Source organism: Phoxinus phoxinus, assembly GCF_949152265.1.
Source record: "Phoxinus phoxinus genome assembly, chromosome: 12".
Classification (NCBI taxonomy): Eukaryota; Metazoa; Chordata; class Actinopteri; order Cypriniformes; family Leuciscidae; genus Phoxinus; species Phoxinus phoxinus.
In genome coordinates this window covers 27,669,557-27,687,828 of record NC_136887.1, presented here as the reverse complement: position 1 = coordinate 27,687,828, position 18,272 = coordinate 27,669,557, and the positions used below count along the sequence as shown (strand labels likewise).

Genomic DNA, 18,272 nt, shown 5'->3' with positions numbered 1-18,272 from the left:
TATTTTTGTCCTTGCCCTACACTACACTTGATCTAGTGACAGATGCTTCAGTGTATGAACAAACTTAATCTCAGAAGTGGCACCAAAAAAAAAAGAAAGAAAAAAAATGGTATCGGAATAGAAGCCACAATGCAACTTTGTTTACACAGTTGTGTAAGATTTGGTAATTTTTTTAGTTTAATGAAAGAGCCATTGGGATTGAATATGAATACAAAATAGTTTGATGTTAGCAGTGCAGTGAGGTTTAGATGAGGTGAGAAAGACTAGTCAATGGAAGAGTGAATTTAACCGGATTTTATTGGTGCTTGGTTGTGCCGATTTCAGCACTGTTGCTATGTGGTTGCTAAGGTATTCTGAGTAGTTTTAGTGCTTTGTTATATGGCTGAAAAGGTGATGTGGGTGATTGCTAATTGGCGGAAGTCAAAAACTTGAGCCCATGAAATTTATGACGGTCTGGTCCCAATACAGTATATGTCTCTTTTTCAATGGGATTATACACTACCATTCAAAAGTTTAAAGGTCAGTAAGATTTTTTCCACTGATATCTTAAGCAGTACAACTGTTTTTAACATTCATAATAATAAGAAATGTTTCTTGAGCAGCAAATTAGCAATATATGTAATGATGCTGAAAATGAAAAATAGCTGAAAATGAGCCTTGGTGTGCCTTGGAGTCTTCTTTCAAAAACTTTAAAAATCCTACTGACCTTTTGTAATGCTACAAACTTTTAATACAGTTACATTTTGAGTTATTTCTCTCTCTTCTACCTCTTTTCTAATGCTTCCTGTAAACTGTGTTTCAGGTATCTCCAGCACAACCGCATTAAAGCGGTGCACCCGCATGCTTTCAGAGGCCTTTACAATCTGACGAGACTGTGAGTTTCGAACATTTCTATTGTCTCTTCTTAGCATAAAACTTTCTTATCAGCCTCATCTGCTGCCTTTCTTCAGAGAGTGATGAACTCAGTGAATGACAGACACTTTAGTTTGCTTATTTGCTTATTTTTCTATGGGCAAATGCTTTTAAATGTTTTTTTTTTTTTTTGGCTACCCTCAGACAGGTGTAATCTCTTATTTTTCTTCAGGTATCTCAGTTCTAATCAAATCACCACCCTACTTCCTGATGTGTTCCAGGATTTGCACAAACTAGAATGGCTGTAAGTGTTTCTTGTCATTCTCTCATCTGCTTTATAAATATCAACTAAAACAAGATGGATTTCCTCATTCAGTGCTTTTATGCTTCAAATCAAGTAACTGCAACAGGAGTTGTCAATCAATAAACATTCTGCAATGATGACCATATAGAAAACTGATGTTAATTTCTATGTGATATCAGCTAAGGAGTGATTTCTTTAGCTCTCATTTGCAGTCGCCAAGGATCTGCTCTAAAGTGAAAGGAATGATTTGAACTTCCATCACATATATAATTGAATGCCAATTATGGTTATAACCCTTATGCATAAATTAGTGTCCCTGGAACAAATATTGGAAAAAGCACTTTAATTTGCGAGGCTGCAGTGTTTTTAATGAGTTTCTCCTATTTTTCCTGAAGGATTCTGGAGAACAACAATATTCATCACATCTCCTCTTTGACCTTCACTGGTTTGCGCTCTCTTGTGCTGCTGTGAGTTTCAGCCTGTTGCTATTTTGGTGACACATCTTCTGCCTTTTTTTAACAAATGCAAAGGAGCCATTCTCTAAGAGAGAGAGTGTGTGTGTGTGTGTTTCAGAGTGTTGTTGAACAATGCTCTCACAAAGCTTGATGATATTTGCCTGGAGATGCCACGGTTAAATTGGCTGTAAGTTTGAATACAACACTATCCTGATAAAATAACTTGTGTTGTTACTTTATTTTTTATGGTTGCAGAGCTTTTAGAGAGCAATTTTGCTCCCAGTAAATCTATGTATGCATTTTGCTTTAATGTAAATTGTTTGGTCCTCTAAGCTGATGCTAATCAATAAGTAGAATTGATTTAAAAAAAAAAAAATTCATTTTCTTTCTTACATTTTTCATACACCCTCTTATTTCTATTTGTGTCTGCAGAGACGTTGAGGGAAATAAGATCGGGACTGTAGGAAATGTGACCTTCAGGTCCTGTAACATGCTAACAGTGCTGTGAGTATTCCCATCCTCCCGTAAAAGCTTCTCAAAGCTCTCTTCCTCTCTTTCCGCTGTGTATTCAGATGACCCCAATTGCCATTACAAATGTATTCCAGTATTTAAAGAGTTAGTTGAAAATTCTGTCATTAATTATTCACCCTCATGTCATTCCATCTTCGGAAAACAAATGCAGATCTTTTTGATGAAATCTGAGAGCTTTCTGTCCCTCCATTGGCTGCTACCCAACTACTACTTTGACACAAAAAGTTCATAAAGAGATCGTAAAACTAATCTATATGAATTGAGAGGTTTAGTCCAAATTTTCTGTAGAAACATGATCGCTTTATGTGATGAACAGATTAATTTCAGGCTTTTATTTACATTTAAACTTTGATCAACTTTGAACAGAACCTCCACCGCACCGGCTTGACGCGCGAGAACAAACCTCTTGCAGAAGCTCAAACGTGCTGTGTAACACACGAGAATGAACCTCATTGGTTCTAGCACGTCAAGCGAACATCCTTGAGCTTCAGTTTACTACAACTGATGTGTCCGTTTATATGTAAATAAAAGCCTAAATTAAATCTGTTTATCGTATAAAGTGATCGAGTCTCTTCAAAATAATTTGGACTAAAGCGCTCAATTAAAATGGATTAGTTTTACAATTTCTTTATGAACTTTTTAAAGAGTCAAAGTGTAGTTGCATAGCTCTCAATGGAGGGACTGAAAGATCTCAGGTTTAATCAAAAATATCTTAATTTGAGAAGATGAACGAAAGTCTTATGGGTTTGAAACAAAATGAGGTTGAGTAATTAATGACATACTTTTCATTTTTTGGTTGAACTGACCCTTTGAAAAGTAGGGTACAACAGGTAATCAAGTCCCACTGGGGTCAAAGGTCCTTTTCATTTCATTTTCTCCCAAAACACTAAATAGAAACAGTAAAAAAAAAATCTAATAAATTACCAAATAAAATACTATAAAAAATACTTAAGAGGTTATTGTGGTGAGCAGGACGCATCGGTCTTGTATCTCACGAAGGAGTGGAAGCATAAAAGGAGGAGTGACGACAGTGAAGGAGGAAGGAGGACAGAGGACCAGGCCTGGACTTTTATGTTATGTTTATATGTGGCGGCAGTCTTCTGTGAGAGGCTGCTGCCTTTACTCTCGTTTTGTTGTTGGTTTATTTTATGATTAATAAATTGTTGAATGCTCGCCGGTTCCCGCCTCCTTCTTCCCATAACAACTAACATTGTTATAGTTATCCTAAAATAATAATAATAATAAAAACATTTTTTAAATTAGTACACAATGTTTATGATCAGCAGGAGAAAGTATTGCCACTGACCCAACCAAATCTAACATTCACAAACATTTTCATATATTTAATCCATAATACATTTTCACATAATTACGCTATTCAGTATATGGAGATGATTGTGGATTAAACTTATGTAAATGTTTGTGAATGTTTTTTTTTTCTAAGACCTGGTATGGATCAAATCCAATGATGAACATTTTTTCTTGTTTTTATTTTCTTCTGTTTATTTTTTTTTCTCACTGATGGTTATAAATATGGCAGATGAGCGGAAACTTTTTTTTTTTTAAGAGCATACCGTTGATCATAATATAAAGTAAATCATAATATATAATTCTTTTTTCTCATAATCCTATTTATAAGGGGAGTTTTAGCTCTGTTGCACCCCACTCTTACAGTAATATGCACAGTTTGAGGTCCTTCTTGCCAAAAACACCAAAAATTAGGTCAAAATATATTTTTAGGCAAAGCATTTTCATCTCCCTGGTTCTTGCTTTTCAATTTTGAATCACTGTTCTGCAGAAATCAGGGCAATAGACTTATCTGCCTTTGTTCATTTTGAAACTTAGTTTCAACTTGTGAGAGAAAACTATTTAGCAGAATAGTGGTGTGTGTGGACTTCAGTAATGAATATTATGCAATAATTATATGCATGAGTTACTCTGTTGATTAAAGGTCAGATCCCATTTACCTTCTAAATTGATTTTTGTTTTTGTACTCATCACCAACTCTTTTGTACTTCTTGCTCATTCCATTCCTCCGAAAAGGTCGTCATGTTTCTGTCCACCAAGATAAATGTTTTTGTTTTTTGCAGGGTCCTCCAGCGGAACTGCATTAGTTACATCCACGTGCAGGCTTTCTCTCTGCTCCGTAAACTGGGCGAGCTGTAAGTTCTCAGGCATTCCATTCCATCATAAATATTTGCCAAAATAATCACCACAAAGTGTTCTCTGGAGTTTACTCATGACCCATTTCTGTGCTATTTCTAAGAAGCTAAGCAAAAATGGATTTCCTTATCAATTTTAAAGTCCGGGTTGGTCCTAGTCCCATACAGCTCGACTAGTTATATGTGACATTAGTCCGCAAATAGTTTGGCATCAGGCTGTCTTGCTCATCAATTCTGTCAACATATGCTTATTTGAATGCAAAAGGCACTAATATTTTCTCTCTCCACAGGGATTTGTCCAATAACAGAATCAAAGCAATCCCTCCTGATCTTTTTGTCAATCTTGGAGACCTCCTTCAGCTGTGAGTCTTCCATTAAGATGCACATTACAAACCCCAAACTGGTTCTAATGGCTGTACGGCAGGGGCATGTGATAAGCTTCTGTTGAACTGTTTTTTATTTTTATTCCAATATAAAGTGCCCCAGTTCCATTTGATGTCCGTTTCGTTTCCCAGTTAAAGACTAATGGAATAGCATTTATCTTTTTGTTTGTTTGTAGGATTATTGTTTTTACTGTATTTTTGATCAAATAAATGCAACCTTGGTGAGCATAAGAGATGCTTTAAGAGCATACGAGGTGCTTTCAAAAGCATTAGAAAATCTTACTGACCCCAAACTTTTGAACGGTAATGTATGCTTTTTTATTTATTTATTTATTTTTAAATAAATACAATAATACAGTAACAAAGCATATTTTGTGGAGGTGTGTTGTTTGACTATATTCAAGAAATTTGACAGTTTATTATCAAACACGAATGCACCATTAATTTAACCCGAGATGTCGACAAAAAATGATTGTTTTAAGGCCAATTCACACTCCACCGACAGACACAGGCCAACGCCGACAGTCACCAGATTACAGTACATCACTTCTCAGACATTCCAAGACCCAACAAACAAATATTCAACATTTCAATCGGCAAAAACGAGAACCGACCAACACCAAAAGACGCCAACAGGGGTAACACACTGATCTGTTAAAACCTGACGAAATGTCTGTTGCCGATTGTCAATGCAGCGTGAATTGGCTTTTGCACAAAATTTCATATTATATTTTGTGATTTTTCAGTTCACTCTTGCCTTTTCTTTGTCTGTAGGAATATTTCATATAACCCTATAATGGACCTCCAACTGGATCACTTTGACAAGCTGCATAAGTTAAAGTCACTGTAAGTCTTCTTATCATTTTCTATAATGATGAACTGTAGGGTTTTGAAGCTGAAATATGAAAGATGCCGCAAGATATGTTATCCATTTTGTAACTTTCCACAGTGAGTATTGACTAAACTAAGACACACACAAGCCCTCTCCCCCTTTTATACCTCTCTGTTTTGTAAAAAAAGGCACATTCACATGAGACACCACAGGAAAACCTTGCAATTATAATAATGTGCTGTTTGCGGGCCCCTTTCAGCACAGTACAATGGTCTTACCCAAACTTCACGCAGTGAACATTGCCTTCGTCTCTACTCAACAGCACAAAAACGATCTGCTTTTAGGTCATGCTTCAAAGGCTTCCTGATAGCATCTTGGGCACAAAACTGCGTAGTTGTAGGAAAAGGAGGTGTGAATACTGAAATGCAAATGATGGTGTTTTTCTAAAGAGTGAACCCTGAGAGAAAGCTTTTTGTGTCACAGGAGCATTGAGGGAATCGAAATTGGGAACATCCACAGAAGGATGTTTGAACCTCTAAAGAACCTGACTCACATGTGAGTGCTGCTTTTTGAAAGTTTTAATATCAAAATGCTTTCGATTCTGCTTGCTCAGTTTCTGAAACTTGATTGAAATCTCTATTTCTGAAGTTCTCATTGAGAATGATTCGGTTTTTAATGTTTAAATAAAGTGTTGAGATTGATGTTCAAGATATTCTGATTGAAATGCCTGACAACTGAACATTTCTATAATTATTTGTACTTTAAAACATTAAACAAATGATGGCAGATTGTGGAGATTGAATGCAGATGTTTTGTAATGTCTGGAATATCCTCATTAAAAAAAGATAAAGACAAACTGTTTAGTTCTCATCCCAGAAATTGACTCTAATATTTTGTATTCTATTAATTATTCACGGTAATGATTTTCTCCCATGGCCTGGTGTAGTAATTGGGAGTGATTACGATATATCGCCTGAAAACGTGAAAAAAAAAATATGCAAGGGTGTTTGGAATATATATTGGAGTGTTTGCAATTCCCTTGTCAATCTTTTCAGCTACTTGAAGACCCAGTGTTGTGTCTTTCTGCTTTGCACATCTTGCAGTATATAAATTACTCTGTGAAAAATGAGAACACTCGATGAATTTTGCAAGTAATTTATGATGCTTCCTCTCATGCTTTTTTGTTGACTGTGAAATTCAACTCAAGACTTTATTTTTATTTCTATATCAGTTCTGTTCAGTGCGATTCTCTTCTCTTGTCTTTTGTCTTCCCCTTTATAAAAACCTTTCTCAGCAAGGACAGGTTGGTTGACAGCAAAACGCTGTGATAGATAGATAGATAGATAGATAGATATATAGATAGATAGATAGATGGATAGATGGATAGATGGATAGATAGATAGATAGATAGATAGATAGATAGATAGATAGATAGATGATGGATGGATGGATGGATGGATGGATGGATAGATAGTAGATGGATAGATACAGTTGATGGATAGATACAGTAGATAGATAGATAGATAGATAGATAGATAGATAGATAGATAGATAGATAGATAGATAGATAGATAGATAGATAGATAGATAGATAGATAGATAGATAGATAGATAGATAGATAGATAGATAGATTTTGTTACTGTTAAAATTATCTTTTATCTCTCAAATTCGATGGATGGATGGATTCAGACTTGACATTATTTGAGCATAAATGAATCAATATTCATAGCCATGTCGTGACTGGACCGAAATGATGATCTGATTATGTTTGTCACTTGCGCTTCTTTCTTATTTCTTTTCAGCTACTTTAAAAAGTTTCAGTACTGTGGCTATGCGCCTCACGTCCGCAGCTGCAAGCCCAACACTGATGGCATCTCATCTTTCGAGGACCTTTTGGCAAACATCGTGCTGCGTGTCTTTGTCTGGGTTGTCTCGGCAACGACATGCTTCGGCAACATCTTTGTGATCTGCATGCGATCCTACATTCGCTCGGAGAACAAGCTCCACGCCATGTGCATCATCTCTTTATGCTGTAAGATTAGATACAAAATATCATGCAGTGTCATTTTAAAGTGTGACTTAAGTGTCCAATTAAGTCCACCTTGTCTGAATAGATTTGGCACTTTAGTTTACACCGAGTTTAAGGTTGTAGTGCACTGCTCATCATCTCCTAGCTAAAGCAATTTCACACATAATTAGTCTCATGCAACTTTCTTTTTTGGTGGTTAAAAAAAAAAATCTAAATACTATGGAAGCTAGTCCCCACCTTGGAATAAAAAAGGTAATTGCGAAAAAAAATTTTTTACAAGTTCATAAAATTTTCATAAAAATGTAATAAAAGTAATTATAAACTCAAAATTGTGAGAAATAAAGTCAGAATTGTGAGAATTCCACCCCCCCTCCCCCCAGAATTGTAAGAAATAAACATGCAGTTGTGAGTTCTAAGATCTGAATTGCAAAATAAACTGAGAAAAAATATCAGAATTGTGAGATAAAAAGTTACAATTGCCTTTTTTATTTTTTCATTCCCTGGCGGAAACAAGCTTCCATAAAATACTGTTTAGCCTGACATGGATTAACGTAAAAGTGCTTTGTGTGATTCAAGATTTCTCATAGCATGAGGGCAGCTTATAGCTGGCCAACAGCATTCAGAGTCTGTATTTACCCGACAGTGTTCACTTTTGACTGAAGTACCACCACATCTTTATCACTTTTTATCACACATATGAGGTCACCCATACAAACTGACCTCTGATGGATGAAGCAAATGCTGTGCTTCATTAAAACGTTCCTAATTCATACTGCGCACACTATAGCCTTATCCCATAGGAAATAGCGAGCTATGAAAAGAAAAGCAGTTCTTTCATTTCTGTCCTTTGATATGGCTTAAATAAGAGGATATCAAAGTTGTGCACTGGGCATCTGTATGCTCCAGAGAGCACTGCCATGGGCAATTCAGATGAGTGTGTAGCCTAATTCAAAATACATAGAAATCAATTGTTCAGAGTGTTCACTTTGAAGTGTAGATGACAACACTTAGATGTAGCAACATTTACAGGGATTTTTTTTTACATTTATAATTCATTTCTTTTTTACATTCACCTACTAACATACAGTGATCAGCCACAATCTTAAAAACCACCTGCCTAATATCGTGTAGGTCTCCCTTGTGCTGCCAAAACAGGCCACGGGACCTCTGAAGGCATCCTGTGGGATTGTAGCACCAATACATTAGTAGAAGAGTCCTAAGTTGTGAGGCGGGGCCTCCATGGATCGGATTTTTTGGTCAACAACACATATTATAGATGCTCAATCAGATTGAGATCTGGGGAATTTGGAGGCCAAGGCAACACCATTCCTGCACACTAGGTGCTTTCGGCTGTGGACAGGGGTTATCATGGGCACTCTGACCACTCTGTGGCTATGCAGCCCCATACATGGCAAACTGTGATGCACTGTGTGTTCTGACACCATTCTATTATGGGCAGTATTAAGTTTTTCAGCAATTTGAGCTACAGAAGCTCTTCTGTGTGATCGGACCAGACTGGTGAGCCTGTGCTCCGCACGTGCATCAATGAGCCTTGGGCGCCCATGATCCTGGTGCTGCTTGTTCACTGGTTGTCCAATTTTTGTAAGTATGTACTAACCACTGTATACATGGAACATCCCACAAGACTTGCCGTTTTGAAAATGCTGCGACCCAGTTTTATTAGCCATCATTATTAAGCCCTTGTTAATCAGATCTTTTCACTTGCTCATTTTTCTGCCAGTGGTGTTAATGTTGTGTCTGATCATGAATATGGAAACCGAGGAGTAGTTGAATGAAAATGGGAAATAGGTGTGCTATTATGTTAAGTGAGTTAAATATTATATCAGATTTATAAATGATCATATAATAATATATTTTATTAGTGTATTCTACTTGTATACATGCATACATTATTGTTCAAAAGTTTGTGTTCAGTATGATTTTTTAAGATGTTGTTGAAAAGTCTCTAATGCTCACCAAGGATGAAATATTACAATAACTATTTTTCATTTGAATATATTTTAAAACATCATTTATTGTTTTGATAACAGAGCTTATATGTTGATTAGAAATATCAATCCTTAATAATATTTTAAATGCCTTTACTGTCAGTTTTGATCAATTTAATGGATCTTTGCTGAATAAAAGTATTCACTTTTATTATCTGTAAAGCTGCTTTGAAACAATATGTATTGTGAAAGTGCTATACAAATAAATGTGAATTGAATTGAAAATGTGAACTTCTTTCAAAACTTATAGGAAAAATAATAAAAATACCACAACATGTGGTCTGGTCTTTTGACATTTAGAGCACATTTGCAGTTTGTTGCTTTTACAGTAAATGGGCAACATTAATACATTTTCTTGGGAAACTTCAATAGAACTCACCCCACTGAGCTGGTCATGTAAATTGTTTTTTGGACATCATAATTGACCCATCGTCAGCCTTAGGCATGTTCTGGTATTGCTGAGATTATACACAATTTTCTATTTCTTTACTGTTCGCACCCCATAGCTGATCGTGCCTGAATCGCTCAATATTGTTTCCTGTGACTATAACAGTGTGATCGTCATAGGTAAAGTTTCAAATGTCTATGGGTGAGAAATATTCTCAATTTTAGGGCAGCTGGAGGAAGAATCAGAGGTGGAAAGTGGCAGACTGGTAATAAAGGCTTCTTGGTGTTCAGCCTGCTGTCGGATTTCATCAAATTTTTATTATACATTGTGCTTGGTTGATGCAACCTGTGCTGCAAAAATGAAAACTGTTTTGCTGTGTCAAAAAACCTTCTAATATGTTAGTTTTTATTTACGGTATTTAAAAATATTCATATGTAAATCAATCAATATTTTAAATGAATAGTGCAGGTAGTTGGAGAAACACACACACAAACATTAAACAATTTTTTTTTTTTTTTACATAAAGCTGTATTTCCTAAAATGTCAAATACATAAGTAACTCATCCATAAGTGTTAACTTCATCCGTATTTGTCTAGCTTACAAGTTCATTCTCTGTTCTCTGCTACACAGGTGCAGATGGTCTGATGGGTGTCTACCTCTTCATGATTGGCGCCTATGACCTGAAGTTCCGAGGCGAGTATAACCGTCACGCGCAGGCCTGGATGGATAGTGTACCCTGTCAGGTTATTGGATCTCTAGCCATGCTGTCAACAGAGGTGTCAGTGCTGCTCCTCACATACCTCACCCTGGAGAAATACATCTGCATTGTCTACCCGTTCCGGTACCTGACCCCTGGCCGCAGACGCACTGTTACCATTTTGGTGGTCATCTGGATCTTGGGCTTTGTTATTGCTTTCCTGCCACTGGTCTTTAAAGGGGTTTTTAAAAACTTCTATGGAACCAATGGCGTTTGTTTCCCTCTGCACTCTGAGCAGCCAGAGACTCTCGGAGCCCAAATCTACTCCATTGTGATCTTTCTGGGTACGTGAGAATCCCTTCATTTGTTGAAAATATGTTCTTTTGGACAACTGTCAGGTTCTGGCAGTAAAAATCTCAGGCATTTTCTCCACAGAATAATAGATTTGTAATGATTCTGTATAAATCTTTTAAGACAGACCTACCATGAGCTCTGAGGTCATTAATCAACAAGAACATAATTAATTTTCAACTTTAAAGCAATCTGTGTATATATATTTCAGGATATTTATTAATTTGATTAAAAAAAAAGTAATAAACTGGTAATAAACTCATGTCTCAAAGTAAATAACATTACAATAATAATGAATGTAAACAACTTACAGAGGTATGGAAATACATGTTGACAGGAAAGAAGGACATTGTGTCATTGCATTCGGACCACTTCTATTATTGATTGCTATCAGGAGATTGCTCAAGAGAGTTTCAACCAGTATAACAAAATAAATATATAACAATACCCTACTTTTAATATATTTTAAAATGTAGGCCTAATTTATTTCAGCAGCCATTACCCCAGTCTTCAGTGTCACATGATCCTTCAGAAATCCTTCTAATATGTTGCTTTGTTTTATAATTTATTTCAAAACATTCATATATAAATCAATAAAAAAAATGTAATCAATGTTTTATATTTATTTTATTTGAATACAGTTTTAAATACAATCATTTGGATAGTTGGATAAAGACAGTGCTGGCAGTTGAAGAAAATTACATTAAAACATTTAGGTAGTCTTTTGCCCTCAATGGGAAACATGTCTGGAACCAAGACTTGTGAAAAAGCGGTCGGTTGTTTTTTAAGATATAAAACTAAGACATTGAGGCACAATAATTCCCCCTTCAAACATTTACTTCTTTTTTTACTAGCTTTCCTGTTTTAACAGCAGTCAGAGTTTTTGGACTCTTTTGTTCCTGGCTGGGAAATTGTTCTCTCTGTGAGTGCTCAATTTGTTTGTATGATAGAGGTCATATCGAAAAGGTCTAAATTTAGATTGGAAGAAAGGACAGTAGGGAACAGACGTTATTGAGAGAGCATTGAAGAAATGTGGTGGGGTCCAGCAAGTCCATTAATTTGAACAATAACTTAATCTTTTTTGACCTGAAAGGTGTTTAAAGTGTATTTTTGTGGTGCTTATGTTTTGTATTGAGGTCATCCTTCACATTGATGAACAATTTTCACTGTTATACGTCATTTTAAAAACATATCCTGTTTCCAAATAGGTCTCAATCTGGTGGCTTTTCTCATCATCGTTCTCTCTTATGGAAGCATGTTTTACAATATCCAGAGAACAGGAACACAGACGACCAAATACACCAACCACATCAAGAAAGAGCTGACCATCGCCAAACGCTTCTTCTCCATTGTCATCACCGATTCGCTCTGCTGGATTCCCATTTTCATCCTCAAGATTCTTTCACTAATGGAGGTCGAAATCCCCGGTAAGTGCCTCATATAACTTTTAAAGTCTTCAGGGCCATCGACAAGGATAAGTCTGAAATTGAGCCAAAGCAGAATCTTTTTTCAGGGTTTTTTTTTATTCACCATGCTCTTTCATTTAACATCAGTGTCTATAAGTATTGAAGAGGTTAAAGGGGTCCAGACATGTGCAAGTGACAGAAAGGGCATGCAAAACTTTTACTTGACATTAAAATGATTTCATAATTTCTGTACAGTGCTCTCCCTCATGTTGTTACAGACCTGTATGCATTTCTTTCTCCCATGGAAGAAAAAAAGGGACATTTTGAATAATGTTATTTTGCAATGTTAATGTTATGGCTGGAGATTTGAAGCTTCAAAGATGATGCAAAAGCGTCATAAAACTGTCATAAACATAGTTCATATGACTATATTCCAATCTGAAGTGATATTATCGATTTGTATGAGAAACTCCCAAAAAGTTGTCATTCATTGATGATCTTCCTCTTCTTAGTGAATACCTGCTCAAACTGAACGAATAAAACACGCACAGATTTTGTGAACATATTTGTTCACAAATTAGACATCGCCACTTCTTTCTTGAATGATTAGAATATCAGTTCCTCGTACAAAGCCGCCATATGTCTTTAGAAGACTTTCTTTTTTTTTTTTATACCGGTAGTCACCTTTTGTGTGCCACTGAATAAAGAAAGTCTTAGGAAGTGTTCACACTTGGCAGGTTTGGTTTGATTAAATCCTGATGCTAATGCTCTGTTAGTGCGGTTCATTTAAATAAGTGTGAACTCTGCCAGGCATCAGTTCTGCATCTCCTCATTTGTGTGTGTGACGGAGGGATTCCTGCCACTGTTTTGACTCTTATCTTGGATTTTATAAGCTCTTCACGAGTTTTCAGCAGGTCAAAATACCATGAAGGATACACACTAGATTTACAGTATCTAAATATATGTTGTAAAAGCCGATGAATCAAGTTGTGAATGTATCCCTATGCCTTTAGGTTCGGTGTTAAAAATGCCAATTTAAACACTAAGTGGACCAGGACTTTTTTTTTTTGGTCCGGACCAAGCGAACCGAATGAAGACTAAAATGTTATTATTTAATGTTATTTTCAGTATTATTATTCTTTATTAGTGTTCATAATCAGTTGTATTATTTAAGTGCATGAGAAAGACTGTAGATCGCATGAACATGTTGGAGAGTCAGAGACATGGTATGTGTATGCAGTGTACTGTCACAGTCACCGTCTTCACTACATGTCCCATCATCCTCTCCGGCTCACACCGGCACCATTACCCGCACCTGCCAGCGATCATCATCGTCATCACTGTTCAGCTGTTGTCACCTTATCTTCCTTATCCATCTGTGTATTTAAGTTCCTCGTTGTTCTCTGTTGGTTATTGTTTGTGTCAAGTGCACACTGTTTCGTACGTTGGTTTATCTCGTTTGGATTATATCCTATTGTTATTTGAATCTGAATGATCGTCATCTTCATTTTGGTACCCAGTGTTACATGTAAAGTACATTCCATTTTAAATAGAAACCAGACGTTCCTCTGGTAATGTCAGCAGCATATAAAACCCAACCTCTTAGTCCAGAAGAACAGAGAAAGCTGGAATGAAGACCTCTCCAGAAAATTGTCTTTCTCTCCTGTGTCTTGACATAAAAAAAAAGAGATCTCTTGGCAAAATAACTAGTGTCCGGTCCCAGGGAAAAAGCAAGAGAAACACTTTGTGTCTACACAAACTACAAGTGTGAACACATCCTACAGATTCTGAACTGCATGAGGGTAAATAATGACAGATTTTTTTTGGGGGGGGATAAACTTTGCCTTCAAAGTATGTTCGATATTCAAAACCATTTAATGCTCTTTTCATTCACATAATGTTCAACAATGGCTGGGCAAATGACACCTTTTCACTATGAGTACTTCTAGGACATTTCAATGGAATATTATAGTTTTTGTTCCCATCCTCTCTTTGAATAATGATATTTCCAGAGATAATTCGTGGCCAGTTGAGAAGTGGACTGCCTTGTTGAAAATGATTTTTCAAAGAAAAGCAATCCGCAAAAAAAATTACATGAGATATCAACCCTCAATGCATAATTTTCCTTCCCATTGCCCTTCTGAATCGAACCCTCTGCAGGAACCATCAGCTCGTGGGTTGTCATCTTCATTCTGCCGATCAACAGCGCTCTGAACCCCATCTTGTACACGCTGACCACACGGCCCTTCAAAGAGACACTGCTGCAGGTGTGGTCCAACTACAGGCAGAGGAGACCCCTGCTCAGCAGCCACCCGCCTCATCTGCCTTCCTTTACCTGGCAGGAAATGTGGCCTCTGCAGGAAAACAGCCAAACCCTTTGCTCCCCGGACTACCCGGCACATCCGTCTGAAATGTCACACAACTCCGGGACCACCCAGTTTCTTCACGGCCGAACGGGACATGAGGTGGTCTGATGTGGTCCTGCCATCTGTATCCAACAGCACAAACATTTATAAAAAAAAATGGTGGATGTCTCCATGCAGGGATAATAATGATGACAGAGAGCAAGATGTTTGCAACCCCTGCTGGTTTGTGCTGGTCTAACTGGTTTATCAAGGGAGAACTGCTGGTCAAAGGGATTGTTCAGTCAATAATTATAATTCTGACATCATTTACTCAGCCTCATGTCATTCCAACTCGTTTGATTTTCTGCAGAACACAAAATAATATTTTTGTGAATAGTGTTTTTGTCCAGACAATGAATGTCTATTGGGTCCAAAAACAGGGCTTTTATAGTTAAACAAAAACTAAGCCTTTTTTTTTTTTTTTTTAGATAGTTTCCTATGCAAAAGTTCTCATCATCATTTAGCTCATCTTGATGTACTAAAATAACTAAAACGAAAATAAAATGAATCAAGTTTTTTTTTTTTTTCAAAACTATATAGACATAAAAATAAACTAATAAAATTACAACAAAACTTAATGGATAACATTTTAACTAAATCAAAATGGATTGTATGAAAATTTAAAAAAAAAAAAATGTTAAGCTAAAAAAAAAAAAAGGCCACCTTGGATAAAACCACTGGAGCGCTGAAACTTTTGGACCCCACTGACTTTCATTGTATAGGCAAAAACATCATATAAGTTTGTAACAACATGGAGGTTAGTAAATGTTGACAGCATCAGCACACCAGCATCCAAAATACAACACAGCTAGCGGCCAGCAAAGCGGATCTTTTCAACAGGGACAGAACAGCACAATTCATCTGATTGTATTGTATTGATGAGCCGTTGATAAGGCTTAATCAGTTTGTTTACAAGTGACTCATGCAGGGTCTTAAAAGACATGGCTGATTAATAAAAGTGTTTACTTAGTGTTTTACCATCAGCCTGTGTTATACATTCGACTTTTGCCCCTGTCTGTTGTATTGATTGACATCTTGTCTTTTCAATGTGGTGTGCAGCTATTCAGTGTTTAAAACGTGTTTCTTGTCCATCTGAAAATGTGTGTAGCATGTAAATGACTGCTGCTTTTTTGTACAAAATGTAAATATATATTGTATAGAATTATTTTTATCTAGCCAAAGGTTCAACCGCCAAAGGTTCTTAACAGACGTTGTAGGAGCTCTTTGGTTTCCATATAGGACATATCATTACTTATACTGTGAGGTGCAAAGGCAGTCCTGGTGTTTTAATTAGAGACATCTGTCAGTCATTTGAATTGTCTTTCTCTTTCAAAGCCACAGGAGGAACAAAGTGATAATGTCCACTCTGTTACCTCGTTTTTATTCTTGGATCATTGGAAGGTCTAGTTCACAGATTTGATTGAAATAACTCACTTTACAAATAGAAACCCATGCATTATATTTGGTCATCCTTATCTGGAATATTTTAATTTGAAACTTTCTGCCTGCACGCACAAAGCCATCTTCAATCAGGGAATTATATATAAAGATGTAGTGGGACGAATTTCACGTCAAGAGGTTATATTTCAACCCAAAAATTGAAATTAAGAAATTATATTTTGTTTTATGAAAATACAATAAAGCCATATTTAGGACATTAAACAATTTTTGCACTGTGGCATTTAAACACATTTTCTACCCAAATTCTCATTACCATAATGAAAATAAAAATAATCATTGTAATTACTATAATGTAAAAAACAATATATTTGTATAAAACAATATATAAGTGTTCAAAATTATAGTATTTAGTGTACTATATTTAATTATGCAGATTTAAATTGTAAAATAAAAAAAATTGGAGTGAAATATGGCCTGACATGTTTTGGTGAGTAACCCAGATGCTATTTGATTGATATAATAATTAAGACCTCTAAGCAGTTCATGGACTTAAGGGTTTTACTGTATGTTGGATGACTTTGCATAGGGGACAGGGACACATTTAAAAGAGCTGTCGCCTAATTATTAATAAAACCCCATTAGTGAGACTCTCGCAGACGACATGTGGAAGTGTATCATTTACATCTGTGATCATTTACATCTGTGATCATTTACAAATATTGTTTTCTGACATTGCCAACCCACCAAATGAAGAGGATATTTTCATGTTTTCCTCGAGAAATCCTGTTTTTGTGACAAGTATTTCAAAGAGACTACCTTTAATTTTATGAATGTAAAGATGACAAATAAAATAATAATAATAAACATTCCTGGCATTTCACAGTTCGAAGGCAATGCTTCCTCAACTAACTATATTGGTGTTTTGTCATTGATGAAGCTGTTATATATTGCTTCGTGCAAAACTATCATTTGGAAATATATAGTTTCCAAATGATTCACAGGTGGGAGAATGTGCTATGGGTGTCAAGAAGTTTGACGTTATACGGATGTGATTCACTCATTCCAATGGTCATATCTCTATTTTTAATAGCCTACATTCTTTCTCCTACATTATGTGCTATTCAATAATCACTAATCATCACTGTTTCTAGTAATAAAAAACACAAATGCCCTATAAAATTCATTAATTTCTATCTTGTGGGACTGATACAGTACATGCCGTGAAGACATGGGTTATCACATTCCAGAATTGAATTTTCTTCTATGAGGTGGGAAAGAGTTAGGTGATGATCATCACACTAAATAAATATCAGCAGCTATTCTGTGTTTAAAATGCTTTTCCTGTTATTTAGAAAATGTTTCTTGTCCAACTGAAAATGTATGCAAAAATACATTCAGGTTCTTAACAGATGTTGTAGGAGCTCTTTGGTTTCCATAGGACATATTATTACTTATACTGTGAGGTGCAAAGGCAGTCCTGGTGTTTTAATTAGAGACATCTGTCAGTCATTTTAATTGTCTTTCTCTTTCGAAGCCACAGGAGGAACAAAGTGATAATGTCCACTCTGTGTATTCTTGGATCATCAGAAGTTCACAGAGTTTACACAGTTTAAAACAGGGACATTCAATTTCACGGCCGCCTACCTAGTCCATTAAAAGCCCTAAGCAGACCGAACCAGATGCACACACAAATAAATAAATTTAAAAAATAACTCCCTTTGTCCTTAAATAGAGAACAAGCAGTTCCACATTTCCTGCAGGATTGTTTTCGTGGGGGTGTCTGTATCAACAACTTCAATATCCTGCATTTCATTGCTGTAGATTTAAAAACTATAGATTTAAAGGTCACACGGTGTGCACAGTTATTAAGCATGTTATCAATTTCACAATTACCTTATCAGCTCTTTGCATCAATAACGGTTTAAACCTGCCGCTGACAGTCCACCTACTGGCCGGAAAAGGTAAGGCTTTAAAACATTCACACATCACCACTAGGCTAGGGCAAACAAAGTGAAAGAATTTATATTAAAATCTATATTATTTGACGTCTATTACATGAGTGAAA

General features: G+C 36.1%; 1 protein-coding gene across 2 annotated transcripts in view; it reads left to right on the top strand.

Moving 5' to 3' along the window:
- Nucleotides 1–17,095, top strand: part of rxfp1 (relaxin family peptide receptor 1) — a 40,341-nt gene extending 23,246 nt beyond the window's left edge. For both annotated transcript variants that reach the window (XM_079630423.1, XM_079630424.1), the window contains 13 exons: nucleotides 803–874; nucleotides 1,085–1,156; nucleotides 1,552–1,623; nucleotides 1,730–1,798; nucleotides 2,044–2,115; nucleotides 4,233–4,304; nucleotides 4,595–4,666; nucleotides 5,462–5,533; nucleotides 6,003–6,074; nucleotides 7,323–7,552; nucleotides 10,578–10,988; nucleotides 12,204–12,422; nucleotides 14,562–17,095. In XM_079630423.1, the coding sequence (XP_079486549.1) occupies nucleotides 803–874; nucleotides 1,085–1,156; nucleotides 1,552–1,623; nucleotides 1,730–1,798; nucleotides 2,044–2,115; nucleotides 4,233–4,304; nucleotides 4,595–4,666; nucleotides 5,462–5,533; nucleotides 6,003–6,074; nucleotides 7,323–7,552; nucleotides 10,578–10,988; nucleotides 12,204–12,422; nucleotides 14,562–14,875 (1,819 nt within the window). In that variant the 3' untranslated portion in view covers nucleotides 14,876–17,095. The remainder of the gene's footprint in view (nucleotides 1–802; nucleotides 875–1,084; nucleotides 1,157–1,551; nucleotides 1,624–1,729; nucleotides 1,799–2,043; nucleotides 2,116–4,232; nucleotides 4,305–4,594; nucleotides 4,667–5,461; nucleotides 5,534–6,002; nucleotides 6,075–7,322; nucleotides 7,553–10,577; nucleotides 10,989–12,203; nucleotides 12,423–14,561) is intronic.
- Nucleotides 17,096–18,272: the final 1,177 nt, after the last annotated feature.